The following is a 22,297-nucleotide window of genomic DNA, read 5'->3' on the forward strand; positions in this document are numbered from 1 at the left end:
CCGCTGCCGCGTGTGGTTCAGTGTGTGTACCGAGGCAGGGCGCGGCAGTGCTGATCGGACAGCTCCTCTGAGTCTCAGCGGCGCTGTCTCACCAAGCGAACAGCGGGCGCGTTTAACCCGGCAGTGACCCCATCCACCGGGAGAAACACTCTGCACGTTATCCCTGTATCAGTCATAAGAACATAAGAAAGCTTTCTTCGGGGCACTGCAGTGGAGGCTGGTTTAAACTCTTCTGCAAGGGCATCTGCTATTTGTAATATTATGAAATCCGGATTTGAGCTCAAATCCAGTCCGTGCATTTGCAAAAACCAATTACCGAATCGATTTCTTTTCTGTGTTAATGGATACCTTTTAGTAGACCCAATCATTTTTTTTTTAAGATTCCTTTTAAGTAGATTGAGTTAGCTATACAATACATATACACCGCTGTTCGGCGTCACTTCCGGATGCTCGTTCACCCTCCTCTCCCCCCTCGCTCTCTCCCCCCCCCCCCCCCCCCTCTCTCTCTCTTTCTCCCTCTCTCTCTACACGGAGTTTCTTCGCCTCTCTGCCGGGAACTTCGCCCATCAGCCGTCTGCCAGCGCTGTGGGGAAGACAGCTCACTGCGGGGCGAGCAGCAGGTTACTGTTTTTTAAAATTTTTTAACTCATAATAACAACCATCTTTTTGTACAGAAATAAGCATTGCAAGGATGGGCGATGCGATGAGGGGTGGGAGTATGTTAAACATCATATAAATACATAGGTATATGTTTATGTATTTTACATTTGTGTTGTAGGTAATTTAAGCATCCTTATAGACGCAAATTAATATGAAATACAGTAAATAATAAACGCCTGTCATTTCTTTTTTGCAGATTTGTATATATATATGTTGTCCTCTGCATGGTAGGTGCGCTGTCACTCAGTATATTAAATATTCCTGACTCTGCCTGACTCGCAGAGACCGCACACCGCTCCCGGAGAGCCTCGCCAGTGTTCACATTCAGTTACAATCTCTAGAATTAGCGACAGCGGCAGCATTCAGACAGCCATGTCCAGCACACAAGATGCGCCTTCCTTCTTTAAGAACATGGGCTCCGGGAGCCCCAAGCCGCGGCAGAAATTCTGTGGCATGTTCTGTCCGGTGGAGGGCTCGACCGACAATAAGACGCTGGATTTCGGCTCCCTGACCGGTGGGCGAGGCGGGGATGTGGCCGGAGCCAGGAATACCAACAGGGTCATTGCCCAGCAAAGAGACATCTCGACTCTGGACCGCGGGAGGAAGGTGGAGATCCGCAGCGGTTCGGGGAAGGAAGCGTTGCAGAATCTCAATGACCAGGTAGGCGTCTCTCCAGAACCGCATCGCAAACTGTCGCTTGGGTCTGGGTCTGGTTCCTTTGTACAGCTTCTGACAGCTCCACCTATACCTCAGGCAAACAGCAGGTACGAATTATTATTTATTTTATTGCTAACAAGCAGCATGCAAGTACTGTCACCCTAAATCCACTCACAGCACAAGCGTTAAATCAATTGGATTTAGGGAAACGCACTTGTCTGTGTTGAATGTCGCATTAAGAACAACACAGTTTGCTTTACACAGACCTACAATGAAAGTCGTGTTGTTTTACTTTTTTTTTTTAAGCACAGATGCCTTGTCCTTTTCTTTATTAATCAGAACTCGTGCATGTCTGGAGTTTAGGCTAATGCAGTATGATACAGTATTTCTTCATATGGGTTTGCGAGAAAACCCAGTAGAATTCACGAACTGGTCCATACTGGTAGAGCAGCGTGTACTGGTTTACTCTGGACCTGTACTGGTTCAACTGGTGACTTTTCAAACTCAGGATGCTTTACTGGTTTAGACTGGTGCAACACTGGCTGGGTTTATACTGGGGCTTAACTGGTTTAACTGGGATCTGTACTGGTGTGGTGTAGTTGGTATTAGGCTGCATCCTGGTTTGAACTGGGAAATCCCTCATGTGTAGCTTTGCACCCCCATCCCCCCACCTCTTAATAACTCGTACCAAGCACTGGCTCAACAGGTATGCAGTGTTGTGGAGTAGTCAGAGCTGATTTGGAATTATTATTATTATTATTATTATTATTATTATTATGACTATGACTATATATAAGTGTGTGTGTGTGTGTGAGTGAGTCAGTCCAGCATGTGCAGGGTCTGGTGATGCTGTGGAGCGCTGGAGAGGGCACACCCTGACTGAGAATCGCTCCACACAGGTCTGGTGATGCTGTGGAGCGCTGGAGAGGGCACACCCTGACTGAGAATCGCTCCACACAGGTCTGGTGACGCTGTGGAGCGCTGGAGTGCTGGAGAGGGCACAGCTGGGGTCCAGTATAGGGTGGCAGTCTCAAAAAGAGGGAAAACATTCCTTTGGCTTTTAGACTTAACCTTCTAAAACAAAGCGTGCTCCCTCCAGTCCAGGGCAGGCATGAGGCATGGAGAGTGAACTGCTCCCTCCCTCACCTCCCTAAGAGAAAGGGTGCTCCCTCCAGTCCAGGGCAGGCTTGAGGCATGGAGAGTGAACTGCTCCCTCCCTCACCCCCCTAAGAGAAAGGGTGCTCCCTCCAGTCCAGGGCAGGCATGAGGCATGGAGAGTGAACTGCTCCCTCCCTCACCCCCCTAAGAGAAAGGGTGCTCCCTCCAGTCCAGGGCAGGCTTGAGGCATGGAGAGTGAACTGCTCCCTCCCTCGCCTCCCTAAGAGAAAGGGTGCTCCCTCCAGTCCAGGGCAGGCATGAGGCATGGAGAGTGAACTGCTCCCTCCCTCACCTCCCTAAGAGAAAGGGTGCTCCCTCCAGTCCAGGGCAGGCTTGAGGCATGGAGAGTGAACTGCTCCCTCCCTCACCCCCCTAAGAGAAAGGGTGCTCCCTCCAGTCCAGGGCAGGCATGAGGCATGGAGAGTGAACTGCTCCCTCCCTCACCCCCCTAAGAGAAAGGGTGCTCCCTCCAGTCCAGGGCAGGCTTGAGGCATGGAGAGTGAACTGCTCCCTCCCTCACCTCCCTAAGAGAAAGGGTGCTCCCTCCAGTCCAGGGCAGGCTTGAGGCATGGAGAGTGAACTGCTCCCTCCCTCACCTCCCTAAGAGAAAGGGTGCTCCCTCCAGTCCAGGGCAGGCATGAGGCATGGAGAGTGAACTGCTCCCTCCCTCACCTCCCTAAGAGAAAGGGTGCTCCCTCCAGTCCAGGGCAGGCATGAGGCATGGAGAGTGAACTGCTCCCTCCCTCACCTCCCTAAGAGAAAGGGTGCTCCCTCCAGTCCAGGGCAGGCATGAGGCATGGAGAGTGAACTGCTCCCTCCCTCACCCCCTAAGAGAAAGGGTGCTCCCTCCAGTCCAGGGCAGGCTTGAGGCATGGAGAGTGAACTGCTCCCTCCCTCCCCCCTAAGAGAAAGGGTGCTCCCTCCAGTCCAGGGCAGGCTTGAGGCATGGAGAGTGAACTGCTCCCTCCCTCACCCCCTAAGAGAAAGGGTGCTCCCTCCAGTCCAGGGTAGGCTTGAGGCATGGAGAGTGAACTGCTCCCTCCCTCACCCCCTAAGAGAAAACGCTCTGCTCCAAACCCGTCTGTTATTGTGCCCCTTCTTGAACTTGAAGTGAGAACCAGAGTTTATATTTGAGGTCATAGGTAAACACCGTAAAGTCCAGAAAGGTTTGCTAAAGCATATTAAACACATTTACCGTTATAAACTTTTTTTTGCCCTCATGCGGTAATTGCCTCCTGCTCACAAATATCATTGTGACTCGTTCCTGCAGCCATTTCGTCACGGTGACGTAAATCTTTATGAAAACAAGTTGTACAGCTCGAGCATCAGAGTTTGTAAAAGTTTGCGTAGTATCGAGTAGTCGCACTTATCGCAGACACTGCGAAACAGGAGCAGCAGGAAGACTCGACTTGTCGAAGTTTACAAGAGCGGGAACAGAGGAAAATATGATGGTGCACGGAGACACCAGCAGAAACACGGGCCGGGGGAGACCGAAAGGCAAGGTACACCAACACAAGAACCATGTCATTATGGGTGCATTGCGCTTGCCATTAGGAGCTCAGACTGTACGGTACCGGTGTCACGGGAAAGCGGTAGGCGTGGCAATGATTTTACTGCGCATGTCAGCTGGCATTTTCTATTTGAGAAACTGTAACCGTTGAACGCCCTTTATAATTACATCGCGGTTTCAAACTGGTAACCACAACACTGTAAAACATAGCAAACTGTTTGAAGCTTAAAACATTTTGTCAGAATCTTTATTAAAATTATTAAAAATATTTCGCTGCAGACATAAATCACATCGTTTAAATAATAACATTTTTTTAAAATGAACTAAAATTAATTCATATAAATGGACTGTATTTTTGTTATGATCTATTATTATAATTAAACATAGTGGCTACCTTTACCTTAGTTTTTTTTAATTGTATGTATTTTTAAAATTGTTTTATTTATTTTTTTGGTGAAACTCATTTCATTCAATTTTTAAATACAGACATTTGTTAAAGAATGAAAAAAAAAACAAAAAACAAACATTGCTCGTCTCCTGAAGATAAAAATAAATGAAACATGAATTGACTTTACACCTAGATAGAGGACCCACGTCACACCTTGCTTTTCGGTCCCGTGTCAACTGATCTTCAGAGAGTTTCCAAGGAACCCTCCAGGTCAGACATTCGCGCATGCGCAGTATAGGCGATATTGAATTTGGAGAGATGTCTTGCAAAAGAAAAACGAAGGAAGAAATCCGAGTCTACAGAAAGTGCAAATCGGCAGAAAGTTACACAGAGTCCCCGTGGATCAGTTTTATGCTGGCTTTATTAATAATAATAATAATAATAATAATAATAATAATAATAATAATAATAATAATAATAATAATAATAATAATAATAATAGGTTTATCAGTGTTAGTTATTATAGTTTTATCTTGAGGGTAATGTTTTTGATACTGTGCACATGGCACACTGGTGTGAAGTACATGGTGTGTTATTTATAATGACTTTACCGATTGGAAAGCGAATACGAGAGTTTCCAAAGAGATTCCTAAACGCGGCATTTTAATCCTGTGCATCCAAAGACATGTCATTAAGTTGTAAGAATGGAGCTACGGTTTGATATTCTGTCCCAAACCAGCAGTTTGTCAGTCCCAGACTGTTGTGAAAAATGATATTAAATAAACGGTACCCTTCAGTGAGCGAAAATTGTAAAGGGTACTTTAGCTGAAACCTCCAGACAGAAGGGAAAAGGTTGATATCTATAAATAGATAGATAGATAGATAGATAGATAGATAGATAGATAGATAGATAGATAGATAGATAGATAGATAGACAGACAGATAGATAGATAGATAGATAGATAGATAGATAGATAGATAGATAGATAGATAGATAGATAGATAGATAGACAGATAGATAGATAGAAAGATAGGTAGATAGATAGATAGATAGATAGATAGACAGATAGATAGATAGATAGATAGATAGATAGATAGATAGATAGATAGATGTAGTATATTGTGCATCGCAGAATGAGACAATGGATCCAAACCAGACCCGGAGCCTCTCTCCGCCTCTGGCCCAAGCTTTAACACCAGAGATTCGCTCGGTAAGGTTATTTCGACAGAGCGTTTTCCATCATTAAATGGATTTGAAAAAAAAAATGCAAGGGATGCAATAAATAAAGGAAGGAAGAAAGAGAGAGCGAGCGAGCGGGCGGTCCAGTAAGGGCAGTTAGTTCATGCTGTGATTTGAATGCTGAGCAGAAAGCCCCCCCCCCCCCCCCCCCCCATCCCGGGCAAAGAAAGAGGAGGAGAAGATAGTTCTATGCCGGAGCAGGGCGGGGCACTGCGCATGCTCGCTGGACTCCGCTGAGCAAATCCCTCTCTCTCAGTGTGTGTCGGAGTAGACTTGGTGCAGCAGCGGCAGATAAAGAGAAGGTGCTGCATTGGAGGCACAAGGTTTTTCTCGGTTGTGATATTATAGCGGCGGTACACCAGTGGCAGCGACGCGACTGTTAGTACAAGCTTCCCGTTGAGCTGGTGTTAGGCTGGTAGCGTGATCTGGGGCTGCTGTGCGTTGAGAGATAACACCCCCCCTGCACCGTGCAATAAACTTGAGCATCGCTTTGTACATTTTTATATCATACACTGTAGTAAAAACAACAGCGGATCCAAGATGTCCGGATATCAGGGCAAGAAAAATATCCCTCGCATCACAGTGAGTATTATTGAACAATGCAGAAGGACAGAAAACAAACACCCCTCAAGGTGTCTTTTGTGAAATGCACGGATTATACAATAGGGGGGACAGACCGTTTTTAGCTTCGGGGACCTACTTCTTTGTAAACACCCCTTTTAGCGACTAGGGAGCAATTCTCGGGCTAATAACATTTTCTGAGACAGTTGCATGCCTATATAATGGTTTGATAATAATAGATATAACGTTGCATAGTCAATTGAACATAACTGTCAAGTGTTTTCATCGTTTAAAAAATTGTTTTGGCTTATTTAAATGAATAGGAATCGTGCATAGCCTTTATTTTCGACGATGAGGACAGTGCGCTATTTACTCGGTGTATCGTTATTACATTGTGTGTGGCTAGCGGTCCATTCTGCGGCTGCCGCTGAAAGAGTCCCCACTAAAAGAATTTACGACCATCATTTGATTAAATTAAAATAAAAAGCCAAATGTGTTTTTATTTTTTTTGATCACCGAGTTCTCAAAAGATGTAACGGTGCCTGTAAAAAATAATAAAAAATTATTTGAACCCGCCCCATCCGTCGCAGGAACTCCGTTATTCGGCTGTGATTCAGACTTCGCTGGTGTTGTAATGTTACTGTATTCTTGAATACAAACGAGACTGGGCGTTTTAAATAGCTGTGAATTGTAAAGGGCTCGGGCTTTTTTTCCAGTGTCGCTGCACACAGAGAGAAATCATGGCGAATATAAAACATTAGCGACTAGAACAGCGAGGACAGGATTGGCTGAAAACTCACAGCGAGATGGAGCCACTGCCGCCCCGCTCTCTCATCACAATGCTGCGGGAAAGCGGCCGACAATTCAGCGTTAAAAAAGAATCTCATCACACTACGTGCTTATGAGACGAGATGGGGGTTTCATTATGTTTTGTCGATTTATATATATATATAATTAACAGCTTCTTACTCATTTCCATTGTTCATTGCAGGGGGAAAAAAAACAGGATACGTCCCATTTATACGAATTACTAGACAAAGACCTGCTGGGCAAAATCCATGACAATAGATGTCATTAAATATCAATTACAATCTATGGATTTTATGGTTTGTTGATATAATCTCTCGATGATATATATATATATATATATATATATATATATATATATATATATATATATATATATATATATATTCAAATGCTCATTACTTTAACAGATCGGACTGCTGCTTTTGTCTTGACAAAAACCGAATGCATGAAAGCGTCCCTCTAGCCAGCCCTGCAGAAGCATGGGAGAGATTCTCCAGACCTCTGTCAGATTTATATGATCTGTAGTTCAAATCCTCCCGAGGAGATGCTGCAGCTTCTGGGGAACATGAACGCTAATCAGAAAAAAATGGGTTTTGTGTTTAGCAGTTATCAGTATGCACGGGTGTGCACAATATAGACGGACAATGCGTTTGAATTATTGTGCTTATGAAACGTTGTATTAGTTGAACACACAGAATCAGTGTTGCCCTTGCAGTTCGTATGAAGCTGTTAACAATCACACCTGGGATAGCATCGCCTCTAAATCAAAATGAGGACATTTTGGAACTCGGTGAGCCACACAAGCACAGCTCAAAGCCTGTAATATATGCATGCGCATCTGTAAATAATATATGTGTGCGTATTGTCACGCATGAAGACACGGCCACGCACACCCACGCTCTGGATTTTGGTGGACAAAGCCTCAGCCTGCTGATTGCTACTGTACTGCTGTGAGCCCACACCCAGGCTAGCAGCTGAGAGAGAGGGGAGGAGAGAGGGAGGAGGGGGTGGAGGAGGAGGGGTACAGCTAGGATCAGGGGCTGGAATATTAAAGGTTGTGTGTTTGTTCAAATATTCTTTAAAAAAAAAAAAAATCAGATTACCATTTTAAATGTTCTTTAATTTAATTATCTTAAAAAAACAACAAATAATAATAATAATAATAATAATAATAATAATAATAATAATAATAATAATAATTAACAAAATAGCGAAACGTTTCTGAACCCCAAACACTTTCAGGTCTCAGAAATTCAATCACATTGCAATGTTGCAGGAGGAAGGTTAGCTTTGGGGGGTCCTAGTGCAACAGAGACCTGCTGGCATTTATTTACAGGAGTGACTCTCTGCTCACGTTTCTTGTCTTTTCTTTCAGACTGTTTCTGTTTCTTATAAATGTGGGTTTGATTAAATATTCTGGTTCCCCTCCAAACTGCACCGTCTGCTTCACGTGACCCCTGCGTGTGGTATTTAGATGCTCTCTTACTGAGGGCACCCACAGTTCGTTTTGTAATTTCTTGCACTGATCCCTGTATTCTGACTGCGTTCCGCTGATCTGCCAAACTGCATTCCTGAAAGTTTTCATCATAACCGAATCATTACTACCAGTTGTTTGCATTGAAGAGACCATTACTTAACCCTTGTATTCAAGAAGCTGGCTTAGCTGAATGGTGCTGGAACTTGAAACCTATTTCTCTAAGTATATAATTGTGACTCCTCGGATGGCACTGAGCTTCATTTAATGGTGTGACTAACAGGACCAGGGGGATGCGGATATTGCTGCGTTGTTTTTCTGGTAACTTGATTAAATGAGTCACACACACACACACACAGACACACAGCATACCAGCTCCGTTGCTATACCCGAGACAGGCTTGGATGAGGCAGTCGGCTCAGGAGAACACAAAGCAGCCCTTGTTTGTTTGCTTCTGAAGATGTGACCAGGATCTCAAACCTGAGCCGCTTCTAACAGAGAGCTGCTCTCTGCTTTTAAATACGTTCGGATTCACCTTTTCTAAGGACTTTTAATTGTGCTGTAGTTTGAATTCTTTTTGTTCAATTACTGTTGGGTGTAGCATAAAGTAATAAGCAAGCCGATAGTAACCCTGTAGTAAACGTGGTGTTGGCTCTTCAGCTGTACAGGTACACTATTCTAGATACATTGCTTACAGAGCTAAGCTTTGTATTAAGTGCTAAAGGTCCAACTTGGGGTTTTATGACCACTTTGGCAGTTGGAAGTCCAGGTGCATTGTGGTCCACAGCTGGTCTAGGTTTGTGGTCTTTGTCTTGGTCGATGGGGACGTTACACACTGCTGTAGATTCTCTAGTGGAATAGCATATTGATTCTTAGAGTGTTTAGATGTTCTAGTGGAATAGCATATTGATTCTTAGAGTGTTTGGGGTTTAAACCATTGTGGAACCAGAATCCTGGACTTGCTTCCAGGATATTGTATTTTAAAAAAAGCCTGACTACTGTTCTGTCCCACAATAGAATGGGGGGTGGGGGGGAATTAAGTTTTCGGTTTCCAGTTTAATTCCGTGGCTCTGTATCTTTCACAGTCTTGGTCTGATGCGGTAGATTCTGCGTCATGCTTTACTGCCCTTGAATACAATTACCTTGAGAAGAATAGATATGGAGACATTCAGAAATGAGGCTGCTAAAGCTGTGATGTCACTGTGAGGTTTCCCATAGTGGCTGTGATGTCACTGTGAGGTTTCCCATAGTGGCTGTGATGTCACTGTGAGGTTTCCCATAGTGTCTGTGATGTCACTGTGAGGTTTCCCATAGTGGCTGTGATGTCACTGTGAGGTTTCCCATAGTGTCTGAGCTCCATTGCAATCCTCCAGCCTTCATTCAAGTGGAGAATGTAACTGAGCACCGTGTTGCACTCTGTGTGTAACTGTATAGCTCTCATAACAAAATACTCTACAAAACCTCTTTCAGAGTGACCGGATGTTGATCAAAGGGGGTCGAATCGTCAACGATGACCAGTCCTTCTGCGCTGACATCTACATGGAAGATGGGGTGATCAAGTAAGTATCACACTTTTACAAACAGTTGTAGACAAGCACATTCAAGAAAGGCTGTTTTCCATGTCTTTGAGGAAGCAGTTTAGTTGTGGGCACCCGTTTTGAAACGTAAAGCCTCTGCTGAGGGAATGTGTGAAAGCAAAGTTCAGTGAAGACTTCCAGGAATAGCCAAGCTAAGTCTGAGCATAGCCAGTGCGGCCGAGCCCTGGGTGAGGCACGGAGCCTGTTGGGTGTGGAGGGGCTGGACTGTATTAACCCTGTCTCTGCCCCGCAGGCAAATTGGGGAGAACCTGATCGTCCCAGGCGGGGTGAGGACCATCGATGCCCACGGCCGCATGGTGCTCCCAGGGGGGATCGATGTGCACACGCGCTTTCAGATGCCGGACCGGGGCATGACTGCAGCCGACGACTTCTACCAGGGAACGCGGGCAGCACTGGCAGGGGGCACCACGATGATCAGTACGGAAGTGCACGGGGAGGGGGGCGGGCTGAGGGACACGGAGCCACTTTCAGGAGACTAGGTTTCACAGGCCACTGCACGGCACACCAGGGGAGACTCGGGGTTTGATGCAGAAAAGTGGCTTCGTGTTCTGATTGATTCTTAAATGTTCCAACTTTAAGTATAAACAAGTTTAAACACTAAACATGCTTGACATGAATTTATATTTAAATAACATAATGAAAAGCATATTTGTGACTTAATTAAGATTGACCAGCGTTTGCTCTGAAAGAGGTGAAGTGTCATTCTCATTATAACCAACGTGCCTTTGTGCATTTTCAAGCAGGCTCTTTTGATTTTAGTTTTAAAAATGGTTTTGTGGCAGCAGTTCAAACGAGACCCTGCCTCTCCAGGGCTCCCCTAAACGAACGAAGGACATAAACGAATACAGAAAGGTGACCAATCCTCTCTCGCTTCGAGCCGGACGCCTGACCTCTGTTGTGTCCCGCAGTTGACCACGTGGTCCCGGAGCCCGGGATGAGTCTGCTGACCGCGTTTGAGCAGTGGCGCGAGTGGGCGGACAGCAAGTCATGCTGCGACTACTCCCTTCATGTGGATGTGACCGAGTGGCACAAGGGAGTGCAGGAGGAGATGGAGGCTCTGGTCAAGGACCACGGTGAGCACTGACCGCATACTGAGCACAGCAGCTTATCTGCGTTAGTCTGTGAAATCATTCTTACAAACATCTCTCTTTCTGTCTCTGTCTCTCCTTTCTTGATTATCTTTCAAAGCATTTGCTTGGGCTGCGTCACGTTATTCCCATGGCGGGTGTGAATGAAGCAGGTACTGTAATGCCCACGATTCTGTCTTTCTTTTCAGGTGTCAACTCTTTCCTGGTCTACATGGCATACAAAGATGTGTTCCAGCTCTCTGACTCCCAGGTGAGAAGGAGACACAAGGGGCTGCTGTACATGTGAGCGTTTCATATCTGTGACTAACTCTGCTCCTTTAACAAGGACTTTGCCAGTCATCTCATTGTGCACACGCTGACTCGAAACTGTTGTGAGAATCTGGGATTTTAAAATCTGGGACAGTGGCTTGAAACCTGGTTCCAGGAGACCTATTTTGAGGCAACGCTGCTGTATTGAAACCTAGTCTCCTGAAACCAAGTTCCAAGCCACAAACTGACTCTGTGTTCCCTCAGCTTTACTTTAATTAAAGAGGGAGCAAACTTGCTTTTGCTTGTACAATTCCAAGCAAAACAAGCCTCCCACATTTGGAGTCAGCAGTAAAAACAGGAGGCGTGAACATTGCTTCAAATTTCATTGGGGTGCAGTGTTAAAACAATCAGCCAGGGGGACAGACGCAGTGTGCTGTCCGCTCCACTCCCATCCCCCGTCAATCCGTCCCTCTGCAGCGCCCGCATAGTGGATCCTCAGTTAGTGTGCCCCCCTAATGCTGCTCTCTCTCTGTCCTGCAGATCTATGAGGTGCTGAGTGTGATTCGGGACCTGGGTGCCGTTGCGCAGGTCCATGCGGAGAACGGAGATATCATCGCTGAGGTAACACGCTCCCAGTGCTTGGTTGCTGCTCTGGGTGAAAAGCAGTGGATGCTAATGTGCATTCAGAAATATCATGTAACCTTGCATGTAATTAGACCGCATCTTACAATTTTTTTTTTTTTCATGAATTCTGTTCACTCTCCCAGTAATTGTATAGTTGATGGTGGCAGTGTCTCATTTCTTACTTAAGACTTGCAGGGGAGATGAGGAAAAAAACTGACTGTGACTTGATTTGGAGATGTGTTCATTTAATATAATAATAATAATAATAATAATAATAATAATAATAATAATAATAGCCTTATTTCCAAAGTAATAGAAGCCACCTAGTGGTGAAGTGATAAATAGGTTTAACACACTGTCCGCCGGCTCCCCCCGCAGGAGCAGCGTCGAATCCTGGACCTGGGGATCACAGGACCAGAGGGACACGTGTTGAGCCGGCCAGAGGAGGTAAGGACATCTGGGGCTGAGATCGCCGTAGGAGTCAGCTGTGCCATGCTGTACCAGGCTATCAGAAACAGGGGTCTTGCAGGGATAGCTTTGTTCAAGATAAGCCATGGCAATTCTGACACATGCATTACACATCATTACACACAGTGCAGATCTAGATGTGAATGGTGCTGGTTTTGTATGTGTGTGTTTGCAGGTAGAGGCAGAGGCAGTGAACCGCTCTGTAACAATCGCTAACCAGACCAACTGCCCGCTGTACATCACCAAGGTAATGAGCAAGAGTGCTGCTGACATCATTGCCCTGGCCAGGAAGAAAGGTAGGCACTGCGTTACTAGCGCTTTCACCCCAGAGCAAGAGAGCCGAAACCCTTGGCATGATCCAGTCTGAAAAGGCATTGCCAGCTTTAGGGACCGCTGCGTTATTGATTGTGAATTAAGGTTCTTTTTTAGTCAAGCTGAAAATAAACATCATAACTGATTAGTCTTTTACTGAAAGCAGTGTCTCGATGCGTTGGAACCCACTGTGATGGAATACTGTCTGTGAAAATCCATTTCAAATGTGAAATAAATAAAAGAGAACATCGAAGAGCACGCTGTGTACGCTTGCTGTAATTGATGGTCATTTTGGACGACCCCTTAGCACTAGCCCTAGACTACCTTACCTAGAGTGACCTTGGCTTGTCCAAGATCATAATCAGGGTCTGTGAAACCAATCTGACCAGCGTGGATTTACAGCCTTACATTACGCATACTGAAAATCTGCACTACCCAAATGAAATAGTTAATTAACCACACGTCTGCCTGATGACTTTTAACCTGGTGAATGCGATTGTTCCTCACTCAGGTTCTGTGGTTTACGGAGAGCCCATCTCTGCCAGCCTGGGTACTGATGGATCGCACTACTGGAGCAAAAACTGGGCGAAAGCGGCTGCCTTTGTCACCTCTCCCCCGCTGAGCCCGGACCCCACCACCCCTGACTATCTCAACTCTCTTCTGTCCTGGTGTGTACCTCCCACAGCTCCCCCATTCACCAGCGCTGCTCCGCACCACACAGAGGCAACACCAGCTGAGGAACCAATGCAGCACATTGAGGTCTAATCTGTTGATCTACACAGTGGCAGATCTCTATACTGACACCATGTTAATATTGCATTGGGACTTGCTTTTAAAGGCACAGTGACACTTGAGAGACGCACACGCTGTTGGAGTGTGATGTTGATTTTTTTCAGTGTCCTCCTCTTTCCTTGATGTAGAGTTGATCGTATTTAGATCCTCTGTCAGCCTGACCCCATTGGTTGCAAGGTGGTCTCAGAAGTTGCCTGTCTCTGTGTCTGTCTCTTCTGGTAAAGCTAGCTCATGCTTCAGTGGTTGGACAGTGATAGCAACAGTGAAGCACGAGCCAGCCTAGCGTTATAGAAGGGTTTTTATTTTATATAACCTTTAAGATTAAAGATCGTGCATTAACAGATTAAAGAGAACATGGAAACAAACAGAAATAGCATCTCACACTTTCCTTCATGAAATGGAATGTAAAAACGGTCTCCTCCCTGCAGCGGAGACCTGCAAGTGACTGGCAGTGCCCACTGCACCTTCAACACTGCCCAGCGCGCTGTGGGCAAGGACTGCTTCACCCTGATCCCCGAGGGCACCAACGGGACAGAGGAGAGGCTTTCCCTCGTGTGGGACAAGGCCGTGGTAAGAGGACGCTCCCAAAGCTGATTGGTTAGGAGAGTGCTGATTGGTTAGGGGTGTGCTGATTGGTCAGGGGAGTGCTGATTGGTCAGGAGAGTGCTGATTGGTTAGGGGTGTGCTGATTGGTCAGGAGAGTGCTGATTGGTCAGGGGAGTGCTGATGGGTTAGGAGAGTGCTGATTGGTTAGGAGAGTGCTGCGTAGCGATGAATCTTCATACTCTCTTTACATGGCTTGTGTGTTTTGCAGCTGGTATGAATACACACACTCTCCATTTCATTTTAACAGAATATTTGATCTTATTGCGCATCACGCAAGTAGCCCATCAGGCCCCCTGATGCTTACTGTATCATGATCTAGATTTCCCAGTAGCTGTTGTATTGTGACATCAGTGTGTCGTTGCACCCCTGACTATTCAGACAGCTCTGAATTCGGGTTGCCATCTCACCCTGCTTGGAAGATCAAAGGGCTGGCTCAACTCCTCCTCCCGCTCTCGCTTCCTGCTATAGGTGACGGGGAAGATGGACGAGAACCAGTTTGTGGCCGTGACCAGCACCAACGCAGCCAAGATCTTCAACCTGTACCCACGCAAGGGGCGCATCGCTGTGGGCTCCGATGCCGACCTGGTCATCTGGGACCCCGACTGCGTGAAGACCATCTCCGCCAAGAACCACAACCTGGTACGCTGGGGGTGCTGCGGGGTCTGGCAGGGCAGCCAGGGATACTGTTTGAAAGGGTGATCCGTTCCATCACCGGCTCGGGGTCTGTCTTCCACACAGAGCTTTATCTGGGTGTGTTTTAGTACCCGGGTAGTGGATCTGCACGCTTCATACTAAGGAATGCATGGAATCTGGTCTTGGTTTGAGAGCTGGTATCGTCCATGATGTTAATTGTCTTGCTTTTCTGTACTCCAGCTGAAGTTCCATCAGCAGTTTAAGGGCACACCCAGACTTCCCCATTGGAGATAGCATGTATCTCCCATGCAGACTCTGTATAACTAGAAGAAAATACCTTTTCTGATTCTTCACCTGCTCTACAGCTCTGGCCAAAGGCTTTGCATCCCCCTATAGAATGAACTAATGTTGCTTCATAAAGTCGAATGAAACCTGCCGAATAATGTTAACATATTGAATTACACACCGCTTTGTAGTTTTCCATATGCTGTACTTAACAAAAAAAACTGGCAACAAATTGAAAAATGTGACATTTCGAAATCTAACATGAAATACTGTACTACTATTATGGCTTCCGGTATATATATATCTATTTTTTGTTAAATTATGACTCAGTCCTAAAATTCTAGGTGATGCAAAACTTGTATAATGTAAAATCCAGTGTGCTGTGAGCCGTTGCTGTTGTCAGCCTCGCTGTGCCTCCCTCCTCCCCAGGCTGTGGAGTACAATATCTTCGAGGGGACAGAGGTGCGCGGAGCCCCTCTGGTTGTGATCAGCCAGGGGAAGATGGTGCTGGAGGAGGGGACCCTGCACACCGTCGAGGGGACCGGCCGCTACATCCCCCGTAAACCCTTCCCGGACTACGTGTACAAGAGGATAAAGGCTCGCAGCAGGGTGAGTGAGTGAGTGCCCGCACAGCCTGGTCATACAGAGGGGACACGCCAGGTTCTGCATGGGCAGCAGAGGAGAGACGCAGAGGGGAGACTGTCCCAAGGCTTTACTCACAGATTCATTTCGTTTCAGTTATCCACAAAGTACCATTGTGTTTTCTGTTTACACCAGGAGTAACTATTTACCTATGATGATACATTTCATGCATGTTCTGGTTTTAGGGGTTAAACGTTGCCGTTGCTTTTTGAGGCGCTGTCATTTCAGAGAGGGGTAGCACCCACATGCATGCTGTAAATCTGCTGTGTGTGCCGTATTTTTGATTGGCCTGTGTGGCAGTGTGCTGTTTTTGAGTTGAATAACCTCCTCTGTCTGCTGTTCCCAGCTGGCTGAGCTGAGAGGGGTACCCCGCGGCCTGTACGACGGACCGGTCTGCGAAGTCTCGGGGACCCCCAAAACCATGACCCCTGCCTCCTCCACCAAGACCTCCCCCGCCAAGCAGCAGTCGGGCCAGTCGTTGCGCAACCTGCACCAGTCCGGGTTCAGCCTTTCCGGTGAGTTTCGAGAGCACAGACCCTGCCCAGGGAGTCAGGCTGGGGAGCACATTGTCCCTGACACGAGACAGCTAGCATAATGCAAGAGTCTCTGAGAATCCACATTGAGGAGAGATAGTGAGTATAATACACACTGCACAGAGACAGGGAGGGAGAGAGTATCCACATGGCAGACAGACAGACAATGCCTGGTTGAAAGAAAGTCAGACTCTGGCTTTATCAAGTTTATTTACTCTTTATTGAACGATGTTTATGCTTGGCAGGTTCACTGAGATGCAACATTGTGTTGACAGGCATGCGCACCCCACAGTGTTGAGGGACCGGAAAGGAAGGCTTTGAAAAAGGAAATGACGCATTTGTGTGTCTTTCTTTCTTTCAGGAGCCCAAGTTGACGACAACATTCCCAGACGCACCACCCAGCGCATTGTGGCTCCTCCTGGGGGAAGGGCCAACATCACCAACCTCGGCTAAACCAGCTCCTATTGGCTGACTGGGGGTGGAGAGGCGGGTCCAGCCCTAGTCAGTGTTGAGCCTGTGACCCTCACTTCAAACAGACGGGCTCAACAGCGGCCCCTATCTCCCTTCCCTAAACCACCCTCCACCCAACACACAGACACCCACTAACTCACAATCAAGTCTCCTAAACACTACACTCCATGCTCCGGCACTCAAGACTCTAGTATTATTATTATTATTATTATTATTATTATTATTATTATTTAGTGTTTTATACTGTATTACCCACCTGCCATCACCATAGTTGTTTTTAAAAGGAAGAATAAAGTGAATTGACCCTGAGCTGTTAATAACAACAATAAATCATTACAAGAAAACAAAGGGAGGAATTCTGTAGAAGTTTTTAAAGTTTTTTATTCAGAAGTTTTTAAAGTTGTATTTTGTTTTTAATTCTCAGTTCATCATCGCTTGACATTCAAAAGATCAAAATGGCAGCTCCACAGGAAAAAAAAAGATTGCCAAGCGACAAAATTCTTCTTCTTATTTTGTGTTTTGTTGCGAAACATTAAAACGGTGTCTCAGTGGAGTTAAAGATCTCTGTCCTCATTCTAAAAGGATACAACACTGAGCCAGGACCAGCTGATGTTTAGCTGCCACACCCAAGGATAGAGTGTAGAGAGCTGGGCCCTTTGTGGCACAGTGGGCTAATGCAAGGAGTTCTGGTGAACTCGCTCAACACCAGCACCCAGTACAGTGTAATAATCTTACTATACGGTATAGCCCAGGTCAGGAGAGACCCAGGGGGCAGTTGTGGTCTGGATTCTTATTAGTAAGCTTTGTGCCATACTGCCCACTTACTGGGTCTCGCTATAAAATCAGTGCTGGTACCGTTACCTCCGGTGGGCTACAAATTCATTTTAGATAGGAGTGCATATTCAGTGCAGCTGGCCCCGTGCACAGTGTAAGCAACTAAAGTGTCTTGACAGGCACACAGACTTACCTTTAACAAAGAATAATTAATCGCCCTCAAAAACCGAAAATAGATTTCCTCTAAAAACCCCGCCCTTTTTCTAGATGGACAGCGAGTCGTGTTGTAGCCTCATTCCTTCCTTCACACAAGCTGTCCTATCCAGGGCTGATTTTGTGTGAAACCCTCCTAGCGTGTGCGTGTGCGTGTGCGTGGGTGTGTATAAAGTATTGTGAGCTGTGGCACCTTGGGAGACGATCAGAAGGGAGTTTTATTATGACGTTACTCCATTGTTAGCAAAGTATACAATGACATATTCTTGTCTAGAAAGATTAAATTGCAATGGATGTCTTAATTGAATAACAAAAAATGCAGCTATACCTGTGCTGTACTGAGTAACTCTCACAGATTTGTGTATTATTATTATTATTATTATTATTATTATTATTATTATTATTATTTAAATGCTATGTGGTTTACTGAACAGGTATCGTGTAGCATATTGAGTAAAAGTTATTAAACGCTTTGATTTGCTTGGGGTAGAAGGGAGGAGATTGGAAACCCAGCCTAGCCGAGCTCATGGAGAGAGCTGAGGGGGGCGAGGTGCAGTGGGTGCAGTGGGGGAGTTCTGTGGTTTCAGTGTTGTGTGTAGGTATTACACTCATAAATGGATTACGAAGAACAATCCACTTATGAAAATAATAACTTTGCCTTTTGACTTTCAATAAGACGATACACTGTTATCATCTTTAACAGATAAACTTTAAATGCCGTCTTAATATAATACTGCACAGCTCAGCATCGCACAGGATTTCAAACGCGTGGAAACGGGCAGATGGAAATGGGGGTGCGGATTCGACAGGGGTCGGTCTAACGCGAGGCTCAGTATTCTTCAGATTCACTTCAGTCTTCCTTCCCTTTTCCACACACATTGACGCTTTTGATTAATGTCATTTTCTTTTTTATTTATTTTTACTATCACGTTGTTTTTTTTAGTGAGTGATCAATCCTGAATTTGTACATTAACATTTCCACAGAGTCTGTGTGCAATACTTGGGCATGTTTAAGACCATGTTCTTTGGAGACTTGAGGTCATTTGCTAATTTTTCCTCTTTTTTTTTGGCTTACTCGCTACCCTGGTAACAGTACTGCTTGAAGCACAGTCGCCATAACAACTGGCCTGGCTCTAGTGTTTGTCATGACAACGGTGCTGGAGCGGAAGTTGTCCTAGCAACAAATTTAGGTTTCTATTGCCAGATTAGCAGATGAATGAGGGGAGTGATATTGGCTAATAAAGCTGGTCTCTCCATTCCTGTACCTCCCCTACACCATCCTCGAACTGCTGAGTTTGTGTTAACCCTTTCACTGAAAAGTTATATCCGTGCCAAATACTGAATCCAGCATTTATGGGCATGTAATATTAATTCAAAAGCCCCATTGAGTCAGGTGACGCAGACACTTCCCTGTCCCATCTCTGTTTTTGTAGTTTGCTCGCCCCTTTCCGCGCAGTCTGAACGATTCTCTGTAACCCGCCCCTCCCTCACAGCTCTGAGACGGGTATCTGTCCTCCCGGCCTCGCTGAGACTGGCTCCTGTATTTCATGCTAGTGTGTGATGTAAGCTAAGTGCAGAACGAGAGTCCTTGGTGTGTGTTTTTAAAACGTTTTTATTTTCAATTGTAAAAGTGAAAATGTTGATGGCATATGTTCGTAGCCTAAAGGTTTTGAGGGTGCTTGTATCTCGCCAGAAAGAAATCAGTTGATGGCTAATTAATTAAAAATAAATCAAAAGTGAATAAAAAAGCGCCTTATTTTGTTAATTTCTTTGAAGATTAAAGTCATCTCGTGTTACATTGACTCCTTAAAGGCACCGTACAGAGCGTTTAAAAGGGACCAAGAACCAGGTACACAGAAAGAGTACTCGGAACTGCAAACACAAGTCAAAAAGGAAGTTAGAAAGGCCAAGAGAGAGATAGAAATGAGCATTGCCAGGGGGCTAAAACCAATTCCAAAAAGTGTTTCCAATATTATAACAGCAAGAGAACATTCAAAGAGGAGGTAAAATGTCTAAGAGATACAAATGGCAAAATCATAGACGAAGAGAAAAAAAAATAGCAAATATATTAAATGATTACTTTTCACAAATTGAAAAACCGAACGAAAAGTCGATGACCATTTGTAGAAGTGGTATTTAAGACTTGGTGTCGTTTAGGTATGCAAATACGGCATTCGTATCATGGTAAAGTATATTATAAATGACATACACCCGCATATATGCCCTCAATGTTAATCCTCACAGTAACCTGTGCTAAAGCACACGGCACACAGTCCACCCCAGTTCACTGCAGTCCATTCTGAAATCAGCGGAACCCCACAGAGGCGTTAAAAACAGGGGCAGATTGTCCGGGGGGGGGGTTCGGAATCACAAGCCTCAAACACGTAACACGTTTCGTGCATTCCAGAATCGGAACCTGCAATACTTATCAAGTCGTTTCTTATTGTTTTTAGAATTGTGATTGGTGTCGGTATAAATGGCTAATTGCAATTGATTTGATAATTTCACCCCATGTATTTAGTATTACTACAATGAACAGCACTCGCTCTTTACCGACTTGATCTGTGCCGCGCTTGCTGCAGTGTTGCGCCGCACGCTGCCAGCAGATGGCAGTATGGACCACTGAGACACTATTTACAGGAATGTATCAGCCGTGGAAGCAACACCTATTCACGTTGATTAATGACGGACTCAGCTAAAGAGGAGAGAGTCCTGCTGATACCAAATCTTAGCTAAATCGGTTCCTATTAAAAACAGCCATCATCACAGGCAATAGCAGACATGACGATGTTTAGGAGTCTCTCTGTTAAACCGGGCGCCACAAACCCGTTGACTATCTGCACACACGCATGATAATGATCTGAAATCGCTCCTCTTTGCTGAAAGTCGTTTCACACCAGAAGGAAACAGAGAGACGACCGATATTATAATGATGTCTCTGATGCCTGACACCCTGTATACACGAAGCGCTCAGTCTGCGTAATACGTTCTGAACCAGTCTGCACAGCTACCCAGACAGGCGCTATGGTGAGAATCAAGCTAAAGGACACAATCTACAGCTGCACACTTTATTTTTCACTCGTGTCTGGTTCGTAGTCAGCTGGAATCGTGGGCAGAAGCAGGAGCAGAAACAGAACATCTTCATTTTACTGTTCTGGGAAACAGCTGCTGTTTGGAAAGTTGCCAAGTGTTTACTGCCGTCAGGTGCACCGGAAAACCAGCAGGGGGAGCCATGTACTGAAAAATCAACGGGCAGTTCGCTGAAGTCACCTCTCAAGTTTGATGCACAGAGAAGGGCTCCAGGATCTCTCTGCACAGGAAGCATTTGTCTCAGGGTGGGACAGGGCTAGCATAACAATCTGCTGCAAAGTGACCCTTACAAAGCTATATATATATATATATATATATATATATATATATATATATATATATATATATATATAAGCAAAATGTTTAAAGCAGTAGAATTCTAAAAAAAAAATGATGTGAATCTTGCCTACATTATTTACTGCAGAACTTGTTTCAGCTTTAATGGAAACAACGAAAGGAATGTAGGTCAGATTAATCACTCATCCACTCGACCAGCATTCCAGTTGACGAAACCGAACCTCTGCATCTCCACATCTCCGATGACAGTCTAACTCTATAAATACCCTTAAACATACTTTGCAGAATGATTTATTAAAAAAAAAAAAAAACACAACAACCTAGCTATCAGAGTGCAGTCCTGGAAATTTTCCCTCAGAAACAGAGTTTCGGCCTAGCACAGAGGGGCATCCTGGGATTAACCTTTGTGAGCTACCGAGGGTCGAGTTACTGTCTGGGGGGCAGCTTTCCTGCCCAGGCCCCTGGTGAGAAGGGCTGGTTTTAATTCATTTTGTTTGAAAGTGTTTATTGTGTAAATCCAGAAGATTTATTGAGTTTTATCCCGTGGGAAATCCCTGTCTGTTGTTTTAGTAAATTAGGTTCAATGGCCTTTAGCTGAGGGAAGAGTTTCTTAGTAACTGGGAGAGAGGAGACCGGGCTAGCTGGCCTGACCTCATTGAAGTCGTCAAAATGACATCTCAAGACATCCTGCCTCTGTGTTGTGCTGACAAAATAATTCCAGACAGCCTTCGCTAAGAAGCATTGCCATCAGTTCGGGGGGCTCATTTTTCGGGTACGTTTCGTTCTTCATCGAAGTGCGATCGTACACTCCTAGCCTCTGTGGATGTTTTGGGGTGCTTTGACTAATTGACTTATTTTTATATTCATTATTCAAACCTTTCAGGTCCTGTGTGATTATTATTACATCCTGATGAGAACCTCTTTATGGTTGACTTTATTTTTTATTTATTTATTTATTTTTAAATGGAAGTTATTTTTTTTACGTAGCATAGTGAAGAAAAAAATATCTTTATGGTCTTCTCTGTGCTTTATTACACTGAGTGTGCTTTTACCAGGGGATACCAAAGCAGTGAACTTTGAGAAGGGGCTGGTTCATTATCTTCACTGTGCTTTGAGAAGGGGCTGGTTCATTATCTTCACTGTGCTTTGAGAAGAGGCTGGTTC

The 22,297-nt window shown here is 45.2% G+C and overlaps 1 protein-coding gene across 2 annotated transcripts; it reads left to right on the top strand.

Annotated features, from left to right (window-relative positions):
- Positions 1-495: 495 nt before the first annotated feature.
- Positions 496-17,312, top strand: LOC117397827 (dihydropyrimidinase-related protein 2). Of its 2 annotated transcripts, XM_059013807.1 has the most exons (15): positions 496-620; positions 857-1,320; positions 9,929-10,017; positions 10,289-10,473; positions 10,965-11,129; positions 11,333-11,394; positions 11,934-12,014; positions 12,396-12,464; positions 12,661-12,781; positions 13,309-13,465; positions 14,018-14,159; positions 14,664-14,834; positions 15,543-15,722; positions 16,102-16,270; positions 16,650-17,312. In XM_059013807.1, the coding sequence occupies exons 2-15, from the start codon at positions 1,033-1,035 to the stop codon at positions 16,739-16,741; spliced, it is 1,971 nt and encodes a 656-aa protein (XP_058869790.1). In that variant the 5' UTR covers positions 496-620; positions 857-1,032; the 3' UTR covers positions 16,742-17,312. The 2 variants fall into 2 exon arrangements, with proteins under 2 accessions (XP_058869790.1, XP_033852608.1); XM_033996717.3 differs by lacking the exons at positions 496-620; positions 857-1,320 and adding an exon at positions 5,832-6,195.
- The last annotated feature ends 4,985 nt before the right edge of the window (positions 17,313-22,297 follow it).

The sequence above is a fragment of the Acipenser ruthenus genome, chromosome 46 (assembly GCF_902713425.1).
Source record: "Acipenser ruthenus chromosome 46, fAciRut3.2 maternal haplotype, whole genome shotgun sequence".
NCBI classification, from domain to species: domain Eukaryota; kingdom Metazoa; phylum Chordata; class Actinopteri; order Acipenseriformes; family Acipenseridae; genus Acipenser; species Acipenser ruthenus.